General features: G+C 38.5%; 1 protein-coding gene across 2 annotated transcripts in view; it reads right to left on the bottom strand.

Moving 5' to 3' along the window:
* hydin (HYDIN axonemal central pair apparatus protein) overlaps nt 1-13137 on the bottom strand; it is a 107335-nt gene that overhangs the window by 30585 nt on the left and 63613 nt on the right. For both annotated transcript variants that reach the window (XM_061917443.1, XM_061917444.1), the window contains exons 56-68: nt 13002-13095; nt 12767-12860; nt 12478-12646; nt 10531-10613; nt 7732-7884; nt 7510-7615; nt 7043-7247; nt 2756-2988; nt 2528-2676; nt 2250-2454; nt 1990-2098; nt 1556-1795; nt 93-235 (exon numbers count right to left, since the gene is read on the bottom strand). In XM_061917443.1, coding sequence (XP_061773427.1) covers nt 93-235; nt 1556-1795; nt 1990-2098; nt 2250-2454; nt 2528-2676; nt 2756-2988; nt 7043-7247; nt 7510-7615; nt 7732-7884; nt 10531-10613; nt 12478-12646; nt 12767-12860; nt 13002-13095 — 1983 coding nt within the window. The remainder of the gene's footprint in view (nt 1-92; nt 236-1555; nt 1796-1989; nt 2099-2249; nt 2455-2527; nt 2677-2755; nt 2989-7042; nt 7248-7509; nt 7616-7731; nt 7885-10530; nt 10614-12477; nt 12647-12766; nt 12861-13001; nt 13096-13137) is intronic.

Raw genomic sequence — 13137 nt, 5'->3', positions numbered from 1 at the left:
GCAAGTTGTAGTAAGTCATTTACACTGCATAATACAATACAAATTGTAGTGTCTCATCATACATTTTGTGTTTTTGAGCACACATCTCTCACCTCTGGTGAAATGGTGACATTGGGGTCATCATAATTCCACTCAAACCTCACCACCTGGTTTCTGCTGTGGTTGGTCATAGTGAAACTATTTTGCACAGGACAATCTACGTTGCAGTCCCCATAATTGAGTAATTCATAGGTATCTGTGGAGACACATAATTTAACACAAATAATCAACACTTAAACATGACAGGTACAGTCATGGTCGAAAGTTTTGGCAGCAACTCGAATAGTTATTTCTCTAACTTAAGTATTGAAAAACAATGAAAAGAAGAAAAAAATATTGAACTACACTGTGGCTTTGTGGTTAGCATGTTGGCATGTCAGGAGATTTGAGGGTTAATTTTCATTTTTTATGTTCTCCACGCTTTCTGGTATGTTAGGACACTGTTTAAGGCTGGTATGTACCCTCGCATAACATAGCTTGTGTCCTCTCTCACGGCGTCTTAACTGGTCTATAGCACTTCTGCGGGTGCTGGCGTGTGAATTGTAATCCTCCTCGAAAACACCGAGGGGCGGTGTCTCCTGAAGGAGCAACCACAGCTGTTGTTGACGATATATTTACCTCCTTGTGAAAAGTGAGCAACATCAACATCTTTGTTGGCACTGGAACCACTCATTTAGAAACATCAGTTTAATTTTGACAACCCCAAAACTAGAGGAAAATTCATGTGTGAAGATGAACTGTGCAACCCCTGAAAGAGTTGTGGCAGAAAGACGGGCGAATTTGTAACGCTAGTAGTCCATTCAGGTTATGGGACAAGAGAGAGCGATGTAATTGAAAATAAACTGTTAAATAACTATTCTAACAACCAGCTTATATTATCAATGTTCAGAGTTTCCATGTTTGTGAACATAACATGTCTGAATGGTGATTGACAGACAATAAGGAAGTGTTTTGTGTCAACAAAGTAAAGGACGTGTGTGTACCAGAGAGAATAAGTATCGGAATTGAACATTGGCAATAAAAGCTAAAAAGTTGTACTTAGTGGGACTTCTTCTGGACAAAAAAAACTGCAGGGTTTGTACACTCATGTTCTTTATCAACTAGTTGATGCTGCTAATTGACCTTTTTGTAATTTTTTCCAAATGAGAATCGATTGGTGAATTAAAAATAGACGTTGTATCAATTCGCATGCAGCTGACCTGAGAATGTTAGGTGAAATTGCAAGAGGTGGCCTAAGACCAGGAAGTTGTGTCTTTCAATCTGAAACTACTACCCTCACAACCAGGAGAAGCAGGACAAAACAAAAGGATGGTATAGAAAATTAATGAAGAAGACGAACAAATAATCTGGGGAAAAAATACATAACAGTGAAAGAGACAACTTTTAGTTACTGCCGAAACTTTTGGCCTTGACTCTTTGGAAATTTTAGAAATTAATTCCTTTTGAAAACCCTTAATTGTATTTCCCCAATGCCTTAAAAACAGTATTTGCTTCTCATACTTCCTCATTAGCTTACCTTCCACCTCATTGTTCTTATAAATTTCCTGCACCAACCCGCCGATGTTGTCAAAAGTGATAAGATCTTGGTAAGCCTCTCCTATAACTGGTATAGTCACATTGCTGTACTGACTGCCCTCCACTCGAAGTGAAATCTTGTCCTCCACAGTCAGAGGTTCATCGGAGGAGAAGGTGACCTCAAATTTCACCCGCTCTGTAACGTCCAGTGTCACGCTTGCTTTGTGTACAAACTGACGTTCTGTTAAAGGGAATATCTGAGTCAAGACTGATGAAACAGCGTAAAAAAGAATGAGACACATACTGTAGAGTAGGACAAATTTGATACAGCGGCCTTATATACACATTAAGTAAATGGCCCCCTCTGCTTTTTAAACAAAATGACTATTAGAAGAAATGATTGCGGTAGAAAATGGACGGATGGATGGATTTCACCTGAGTCAATTGTGTCCTCTATTTGAGTGATGTAGATAGCACCGCAAGTGTTACCGGGAGCTTCTCTGACAGTTAACACTTTGTGTTTATCTGTCATTTCAATCAGAACCTTCATAAAACAAATATATAGTCAAAAATTAAGGCTTTTCTGTTTGTCTTAAAAATGACATGAGTAATCAAAATTGTTACATCAAAAATTTACCATACAGTGTTTTGATATGTACTGACAATTAAACACAGTAAAGACATACTTATCTCACCTGAGCGGGCACAATGCCATCATTTAGCAGCACCAAGGGTTGGGTATTCGCGCGCCCTACCAATGTCCGCTTGAAGCGCAAGACAGGATTCAATTCGTTGTTTAACAGGGTCGGATGTACAACAGACACAAGTGGCAGACAGCCTTCACCAATTAGCTCAAAGTCCAGGACCTTATTGTCCTTCTCCTTTACGTTTGTTGACATTCTTTAAGAGAGAGTGCAATAATCAGAACTAAAACATCACTTTAAATATTGAAAAAAAAACAAAAAACGCATACCTGATGTTTTTATCGAGTGTGGCTTCAAACGAAGCATTGTAAAGCTGCAGTGTATGCGGTGTGAAGCTTACAACAGCGAATGCGTGTGATTGCCCAGGAATGAACAGTGTTGGCGTAGACAATTCAAAAATGTCTACATTGCTTGACATCTACAAGAAAACAAACGTAATATAATGTGAATATCTTCAATTAGGATAATACATAATAATAAGTCAACAGAGTCTTTACCTTCATCCCAGAATATTTGATTGTCAAGTTGAGTGTGAAAGGCACTTTGTTCTTGTTGGTGAGTTTGAAACGAGCTTGAGCAGTTCGCCCCAAAAGAGTTCTGTTGAAAATAAACTTTTTCTCATCCAGGACATAAATTCGTTCAGCTTTGAAAAACTGTTCCGAGGAGATCTGAGTGCTGTTTTTACACAAATGGTGCTCTTCGAAGATGGAAGCCATGTCTGCCACAATGCCTGCATAATAACAAAAGTTGTCAATTAATAAGAATCTGTGCAATTCCGGTAAGAATTGAGTGTGAATGTCCAAGTGCTGAAGCAGAATTGAAATGCTGAAGCAATGCATAATGAATTTAGGCTAAAGTCTGAATATACAGTAGAAATGGTTTGAATATTGGAGAGCTAAAGCTCAACTGAATCCAATCAAGTCAAACTTTATTTATACAGCACTTTTCATGTATAGACAAGTGGCAAACAAAGTGCTGTACAAAACAAAACAAACAAAAAATAATAACAATTGAAGAAGAGAAGAAAACATACACACACACAAACATACACACACATACAGCAACAGTGATAATAACAAAGCAAAAAATAAATATTGAATGGCAGAGGATTTGAGGATAAATGTCACCTTTGAGGCGTTTCCACTAGACAATAACTAAAATTAATGCCAGAAAAAAGTATAGAAGTATATATATATATACATATATATATATATATATATATATATATATATATATATATATATATATGTGCACAATATAATTAGTTTAAAACATGATAAAATATATGTAAAAATTTAAATATAAAGATTGCATTACTAAGTTAATAAAAACATAACATTGAGAGAATAATAGTAGCAAAATAATGATTAAGATAGAGAACGACACAATAAAATATTAAAGAAAACAAAAAAGCCTGCTTAAAAATGTGTGTCTTTAGACTTTTTATTTTTATTCTAACTGTCTCTGCAGTCCTGAGGCTCTTTGGCAGGCTGTTCCAAAGGCGGGGGCCATAGTGGCTAAATGCCGCCTCATTATGGGTCTTTCTTCTGGTATTTGGTAAAACTAAAAGGCCAGTGCCAGAGGACCTCAGGATCTGCAAGGGTTGATACGGTAAAAGCAGGTCAAATAGATAAGAAGGAGCAAGTCCATAAAGACATTTAAAAACTAATAATCAAACTTTAAAATCCTGAAGCGGAGGGAGAGACAATGCAGCAGCTTTAAAACCGGTGTAATGTGCTCCCGCCCTCTGGTCATTATCAGTACGAACACATTGACTTTGATATTATTTTTGGGAAGGCCAGAGAGTCTAGACAACATGCAATTAAAGCATGCTTTAGCACCTCCATGTTGGCCTGGGAGACAAATGCTAGTGGAATTTAGAATAAATGGTAAAAGACATGCACCTGGGGATAGGTTGATTGGCAACACTAAATTGGCCCTAGTGTGTGAATGTGAGTGTGAATGTTGTCTGTCTATCTGTGTTGGCCCTGCGATGAGGTGGCGACTTGTCCAGGGTGTACCCTGCCTTCCGCCCGATTGTAGCTGAGATAGGCGCCAGCGCCCCCCGCGACCCCGAAAGGGAATAAGCGGTAGAAAATGGATGGATGGGATGGTAAAAACAGTTTGACTCTGAAAAGGTTTGAATGTTCAAGATTGGAAACTGTGTTTGAAAAACAAAATATAAAACATTTATTTTAAATGTATTTTGTAATAGTTGGAATTAAACTATAAGACTCATAATTATCTAAAAAAGTAGACCGTCCGGCATTTTAACACCAATCAACGGCGCGAGAGGCAAGTATTTATCTCCTGAGGTATAACCTGACTGTCAACCTGGTGTCCAACCAGAATTCAGTACTGCAACAGTACCACGTTTTCAGCTAATTTTGTTTTTTTTTAAGTTCGAATATGTAACCCGATTGAATGAAACATTTACTTTCGCGCAAGTTAACATTTACAGAAGGAAAATTTTAAAGCATTGCTTACATTGATGGCGAAAATAAAGACATTGCTCTCTAAATCTTTAAACCATGTGATTTAATCTGTAAGTCAAACACTATGACATACGTGCGTCACGACATGTGCTGCTGCAAGATCCTTGCAGTTCGCCTATGCAAAACTACTCCAATTGACTAGTTTGGCTATGTAAATCTAAAATCACATCAAGTGAGTTCCCCAACACAATAAACATTCATTATATAAATAGGTTTAAAGAACAATGAAATAATTAGTAATATAATGTGTATAGTATACAGAAGTGACTTTTCAATTAAATAGAAATAATGTTGCCACCGTGTACTCCTAATACTACAGGTGAAAATGACATGGTCACCCAGAATGCATTTCTGTCACTGTCAGTCAGAATGTTAGGAAGAGTTTTGATTGATTGATTGATACTTTTATAAGTAGATTGCACAGTACAGTACATATTCCGTACAATTGACCACTAAATGGTAACACCCGAATAAGTTTTTCAACTTGTTTAAGTCGGGGTCCACGTTAATCAATTCATGGTATAAATATATACTATCAGCATAATACAGTCATCACACAAGTTAATCATCATAGTATGTACATTGAATTATTTACATTATTTACAATCCGGGGGGTGGGATGAGGAGCTTTGGTTGATATCAGAACTTCAGTCATCAACAATTGCATCAACAGAGAAATGTGGACATTGAAACAGTGTAGGTCTTATTTAGTAGGATATGTACAGCCAGCAGAGAACATAGTGAGTTCACATAGCATAAGAACAAGTATATACATTAGAAGTACATTTGAGTTGTTTATAATCCGGGGAGATGGGATGTGAATGGAGGAGGGTATTAGTAAAGTGTTGAAGTTGCCTGGAGGTGTTGTTTTAGAGCGGTTTTGAAGGAATATAGAGATGCACTTACTTTTATACCTGTTGGGAGTGCATTCCACATTGATGTGGCATAGAAAGAGAATGAGTTAAGACCTTTGTTAGATCGAAATCTGGGTTTGATGTGGTTTGTGGAGCTCCCCCTGGTGTTGTGGTTATGGCGGTCATTTACGTTAAGGAAGTAATTTGACATGTACTTCGGTATCAAGGAGGTGTAGCGGATTTTATAGACTAGGCACAGTGCAAGTTGTTTTACTCTGTCCTCCACCCTGAGCCAGCCCACTTTGGAGAAGTGGGTTGGATTGAGGTGTGATCTGGGGTGGAGGTCTAAAAGTAACCGGATTAGCTTATTCTGGGATGTTTGGAGTCTAGATTTGAGTACCAATTATATTGTCTAATATCATGGAAAATCCTGAATACCTTAAAAAGACATCCACTTTAACTTTGACTAAGACAAATGTTTTAGTGGTGGAATGGTTGAAATAATTTTTAAAAGATGTGGGAGGCGTAGTCTAAAGAAAAAAATGGGGATGATACGGGAAAATAATGAATTACAGTGAAACTGCTACTTTTTGGAAAAGTTTGTTGAAAGGGGACATATCTCCTGAATGCACTGAACGTTTTGACATAGGAATGGGATCAATCCGATAAACGCTGTGGGAGTTATGAGCGACCCAAAAAACGGAGCGGAAGAGGAATAGTGCCTTGTGTTATTCACACAAATAGATTAAAAAATGGTGCAGAATAACGTGTGAATGCCACCAGGCATTATTCCTCTTCCGCTCCATTTTTTGGTCACCTGTAATGATTGATCCCGTTTGAATTTCAACGCGTTCAGTGCATTCAGGAAATGTGTGCTATTTCAACAAACCTTTTAAAAAATTAACGGTTTCAATAAATAATAATAATGAAACGTAAATAGGTGGAATGAACACAGAATACCTAACAACTTCATGTTTCTTTTGAGCCATTACAAGGACAAATATAGAAAAATAAAAATGTTTGTGGCTATTTTACTAAGGTTTAGGATAAAGCAAATAAGATGAAAAGACTCAGAGATCACAAGTTTACAATTTAAATAGACACTACTATTTATCCATTTTTTGGTCACCTGTAATGATTGATCCCGTTTGAATTTCAACGCGTTCAGTGCATTCAGGAAATGTGTGCTATTTCAACAAACCTTTTAAAAAATTAACGGTTTCAATAAATAATAATAATGAAACGTAAATAGGTGGAATGAACACAGAATACCTAACAACTTCATGTTTCTTTTGAGCCATTACAAGGACAAATATAGAAAAAGAAAAATGTTTGTGGCTATTTTACTAAGGTTTAGGATAAAGCAAATAAGATAAAAAGACTCAGAGATCACAAGTTTACAATTTAAATAGACACTACTCCAAGCAGTTCTCACCTGGAAGACAGACTTCAGCTATCAGTTTGTATGGTATGCCCTCTGGTTGGTCTGAAGGGTTCCGGCCACTGATGTCAAGAAGCAAACTTTGTCTCCAGTTGCCTTCTTGTTCAGCAATACAATCAACTGTGACCACCATCCGGTTCCTAGGTGGAATGATTCCGGTGCAAGGGAAAACTGCAAACACCCCTGTGCTTAGTCGATTCTGGAAGTGCAGAGAAAATAAGAGTGGTGAGTATTTAAAATATTGATTTAAAAACAATTTACACATTGAGATGAGATAGAGAACAACGTATTTAATGGCAATATCTTTGGGAGGCAGACCGCTAGACTAGGCTATTCAATTGACAAACAAAGAGTACATCTAAAAATAATAACACAGAGAAGACAAAAAAATAAGAGAAAATTACACTGAAAAAACTGCCACAAAAGTTGGTTGTTGCTTATTACCGCTAGTAACCACTTACCTGTGAGACGCTTGCATCTTTCTGCTCACTCCTCATTCTGCTCCCAGTTGCATGAGATCTTTCTGAACCACTCTCACGGGTAGTCCTCTTAACTTGAGGCAAACAACTGTGACAAAACAAAATACAGAATCTCTCTGGAAAACATATATGCAAGGACAAAAGGGACAGATCATACAAAGACTAAGAGGAGATTTCAGCTCCAAATGCATTGTGCTCCTTTACCTCGGCTTTGTTGGTGGGCAAACGTCAACACCTGCACTGACCGTGAAGTGGAACTCAAACAGGCCATTGTTCTCAATAATGAATGTTTGGCTTTTCTTTGTGCCAAGAAACAGAGGGCCAAAATTAAGGTCACACATTGGTGAGATTGTGTACCTGGATCCAGATAATAATATATGCAATTATTGTATACCCAAAATAAATAAACTACTGAATATCAGGCTTTAATAATATATTGTGATTCTGATTAACTAAAAAAACCATCACAGATAAACAAACACAATTTAACAGAATGCTAATAGTGCCAGTCAATTGGAGGGCTGAGAAGAATTTACCAGCTTTTAGAATTATTCAATGTCATAAGATACAGTGCATCCAGAAGGTATTTACAGCCCTTCATGTGTTCCACATTTTGTTATGTTACAACCTTATTCCAAAATCAATGTGTCCTCAAAATTTTACAGACAATACGCCACAATGACAAGGTAATAAACGTTTTTTTACATTTTATTTGTAAAGAGATTCAAAATAAAACAATAAAAATCTCACTCGTACATAATTATTTACAACCTTTTCTCAATACTTTGTTGATGCACCTTTGGCGGCAAGGTCATTTTTAAGTCTTTTGGAATACGATGCCACTAGCTTGGCTCACTGATCTCTGGGTAATTTTCCCCATTCCTTTTTGAAGCACCTCTCAAGCTTTGTCAGTTTATATGGTAAACTATGGTTTTCATCCAGAATTTCTCTGTGCATTGCTGCATTCATATTTCCCTCTATCCTGCCGCTGAAAAACATCCCCACAGCATGATGCTGCCACTACCACACTTCATTGTAGGGATTGTATTGACCTGGTGATGAGCGGTGCCTGGTTTCCTCTGAACTAGATGTTTGGGTTTCACCCCAAAGAGTTTAATATTTGTCTCATCAGTCCAGATATTTTTTTCTCATGGTCTGAGCGTCTTTCAGTTGCATTTTGGCAAACTTTTTACCTTCTTTTACTATTCCTCTTGGCCTCTATATCCCCTCATTGGTGGTTTGTTGAAGATATGGTTGTCTTCTGGAAGGTTCTTCTCTCTCCACTGAGGAATGCTGTAGAAGCATTTAAGTCTCACCTTAAAACTCATTTGTATACTCTAGACTTTAAATAGACCTCCTTTTTAGACCAGTTGATCTGCCGCTTCTTTTCTTTTTCTCCTTTGTCCCCACCTCCCTTGTGGAGGGGGTCCGGTCCGATGGCCATGGATGAAGTACTGGCTGTCCAGAGTCGGGACCCAGGATGGACCGCTCTTCGGGACCCAGGATGGACCACTCGCCTGTGTATCAGTTGGGGACATCTCTACGCTGCGGATCCAACTCCGCTTGGGATGGTTTCCTGTGGACGGGACTCTCGCTGCTGTCTTGGATCCGCTTTGAACTGAACTCTCGCGGCTGTGTTGGATCCACTATGGATTGAACTTTCTGGGGGGGTTGCGCACATATGTGGTCCTCTCCAAGGTTCTCATAGTCATCATTGTCACCGACGTCCCACTGGGTGTGAGTTCTCCTTGCCCTTGTGTGAGTTCTTCTGAGGATGTCATAGTGGTTTGTGCAGCCCTTTGAGACACTTGTGATTTAGGGCTATATAAATAAATATTGATTGATAGCTCTGACAGAGTGACCATCTATTTATTGACCGCCTTTTTAGACCAGTTGATCTGCCGCTTCTTTTCTTTTTCTCCTTTGTCCCCCCCTCCCTTGTGGAGGGGGTCCAGTCCAATGGCCAAGGATGAAGTACTGGCTGTCCAGAGTCGGGACCCAGGATGGACCGCTCGTCGGGACCCAGGATGGACCAATCGCCTGTGTATCAGTTGGGGACATCTCTACGTTGCCGATCCGACTCCGCTTGGGATGGTTTCCTGTGGACGGGACTCTCGCTGCTGTCTTGGATCCGCTTTGAACAGAACTCTCGCGGCTGTGTTGGATCCACTATGGATTGAACTTTCTGGGGGGGTTGCGCACATATCATTGTCACCAACGTCCCACTGGGTGTTAATTCTCCTTGCTCACTGGGTGTGAGTTTTCCTTGCCCTTGTGTGAGTTCTGCCGAGGATGTCATAGTGGTTTGTGCAGCCCTTTGAGACACTTGTGATTTAGGGCTATATAAATAAACATTGATTGATAGCTCTGACAGAGTGACCATCTATTTATTGGCCACCTCCTTGACTAGACTCAGACGAATGAAGCAATGTACAGGGACATCTTAGATGAAAACCTACGCTTCTACAGGCGCTGATCTCGTGGGTGCTTCGGCGCCCGAGCACCCACAGATAATGCCGAGCACCCACGTGGGATTGATGACAAATTCCTTCTCACCACCAAGCAAAAACCGCGCATGTTAAGAAAAGTAGCGTCAGATTTACCGCCTGTTTGAGCACCCACTGGCAGAAATGCAGATCGGCGCCTATGAACGCTTCCCATCCAACCTGATGGTGCTTGAGATGTGCTGCGAAGAGGAATGGGCAAAACTGCCCAAAGATAGGTGTCCCAAGCTTGTGTTCAAAAAGACTTGAGGCAGTATTTGCTGCCAAAGATTAATCATCAAAGTATTGAGCAAAAGCTGTGTATACTTTAGGACACATGATTTTTTTAAATTGTTTGAATTATAAGTTAATTTACAAGATATTTATTGACTGTGGAATTCTGGGGACACAAATTATTTTATAAAATGTTTACAATAAAGCTGTAACACAACTAAATGTGGAAAAGTGAAGCATTGTGAATCATTTCCGAATGCACTGTATATAAAAACACAAGTCAAACCTGGAGAAGACAGCATGGACTGAAACATTGATGGGCAGAATGGCAACGACATGCCCTCCTTCCCCAATACTGGGTTCAATCACCTGCAGTAAACAGTCATATTATGAGTTTACATACAGTTTTCAAGTTATTTATAATTTGAGTATAAATATGAACAAAGATTTGGAACTTGAAAAAGTATATTGTGTCAATCTGATATGTCTGTCTGCTTTGTGCCATAGATAAGTGAAAAATACATTTGTAAGTAGAATAAGCTCATTTCAGACCATCATTGCAGTTAACTCAACACTCAACGGTTTGTCCAGTTTAGAGAAATTATCAGCCAAATCCTCAATACATGCAGAGTTTCATCGAGTAAATGTCATCCACCTTTGTCACAATTTAAATCATTCTCCTCTGCAGAAAACCTTATCCACTTATTCTTCACCGTCAGTATTCCTTAAAGAAGACCTATGACAAATTTAGTGTATTTTGACTTATCAATGGGGTTACAACGTTGGATACTTGTGTTGAACAATGCCAAAGCATCAGATCATAATTTTCATGCAATTGGGAGTGAGCTTTCACGCAGTTGTGGATGCCTCTGTTTAGGGGATTTTTGAAAATGTTTTTACTGTAGGGAATAAGTGTCATCACACAATGATGGGTGTACTTATGTCGGCATTTTTGCACAAATTGGGTCGGAGTCTTTGCTGAGCCCACAAGGCAGTAACAATTGCCGCTTGATCTTCTATGTATTCCTTCCTGTTTTGTGTCCCGCTTAATCTGTCTATGAAATTAATAATATAAAACATACATTTATGTGTTTATTTGTCCAAAATATGTGGACCTCAAAATTGGATTAGCTGACTCTACAACTTTGAGGAAACTCCATGAAAAAAATAGTATTAAGTATTATTTTCCTCTAATCTTTGCATCACATAGTAACACTGAAGTGCAACATCTAGTGATGTAAATGCCGGTAAAAGCAGTTTTAATATGCAGCAATAGAGTCTATATTCATTGGAGAGTGGGCAGGTGTGTCTAATGTTGTGACCGGGTGAATCTCCTGAAGGAATCAATAAAGTACTATCTACCTATTGTATATCAATTATGAAGTTTATTTTCGCATGTGTCTGAAAAAAATAGCAGTGGCGCCCGTCTTCAAGATATACACTTAATTGTCAAAAGATAAAGCAATACTTCTGGATAAGGTGGAGTCTGGTTTCTTTTGCAATCTAAGAATGCCTCCACATAAGAACATATTGCAGACACATGCAGAAGGTGGGTTATAAACGTGACTGTGGAGAAAAATTGACACCAAAGCATATATCCAATACAGATTACCATCGGTCTCCTTGGATAAACTACATAACACCCAAGACTAAACTGCATGCTTGCTTATAGACACTGAGTACAACTTTCCTTTTCATTAGTAAAGACAGACTTAACTTCAAGATACTCCATACAACTTACAAATCCCTCAATAACATGCCCCCCTACATCTGTGACCTCCACAATCACATCCCTTCCAGACCTGTCAATGTACACCTTGTGCAAACACTTAAGAAAAAGTACCCCATCAGGGGGCACATGGCCTTTTCTGCTACAGCCCCATTGCTTTGAAACTCCTTAGGATATAAACATATTGTACTCTATATATCCTCTCCATCAAAACTGCAACTCTCAACACCATCCTCATCAGACATTGGCTGCCTTTATCCAACTTCTAGTTAATTGTCACTAACCCTGCTTCCACTGTTCTTAAGCATCCTATTTGTACACATTTCTATCTTCATGTACCTGCTTGAGGTAATTATTTTAAACTTACTGTTTAAATTCTTTAAAGGCAAAGAAAACCACAATATACTGTACATGTGAGCATGTGTTATTTTAATGTGTTGTTTTGGACTTACCATCACTGGTAATATCTAAAATTGTTCAGTACAGCGTTCTGCGCAACTATACCTGACAGGATAGGACAGTTTTGTCTCTGATTGAGATTTCCTGCTGGGGACTGCAAAGGATCTGAATCGATGTGTACTTTTTGCGAGGCAATAAGGTACCACTTGAGGGGGACACCTTGAAAGCGGATTTTATGTCTGTTTTGCCAAGGTTTTTCTCCACAATTAAAATCCTTGAAAAAGCAAAGACAAAGTCACTCACTGGAATTGTTTCATACAGTAGTAATGCAAATACGCTTTCAGTATGGGAATCAAAATGGTGGAAATACGTATTTTGAAATAATGATACTTACTTGTATGCAAATTCATATTTTCCTTGGTTTTTCAGTTTGATGGTACGCTCAACCTCTTCAAAGACTTTGATAGTACCAAAGTCCAGACAGTGATCTGCCATATATTGATATTGTGTAAGCATAGTATGTAAGTTTTAATGTAGCAAACAAACAAAATCAGTCATTGGCCTGTGTCATTTATATATGAGAGTAAGCAAGTGCTTTTGAATAAAGTGTAAGATATTCATAGTCATACCTGGTGTGATGTCCATGGCTATATCAAAGGCTTCTGCAGAAACCTGTATTTTTTCAGTGTATAAGATGCCTAAAATATTATCTACATCCAAGACCTGAAGGAAAAAAACAGTACAGACGGTTCAGGAACATCGATA

Source organism: Nerophis ophidion, linkage group LG12 (assembly GCF_033978795.1).
Source record: "Nerophis ophidion isolate RoL-2023_Sa linkage group LG12, RoL_Noph_v1.0, whole genome shotgun sequence".
Lineage (NCBI taxonomy): Eukaryota > Metazoa > Chordata > Actinopteri > Syngnathiformes > Syngnathidae > Nerophis > Nerophis ophidion.
The sequence above is the reverse complement of the archived record's forward strand: the minus strand, read 5'-3'. Positions and strand labels throughout refer to the sequence as shown.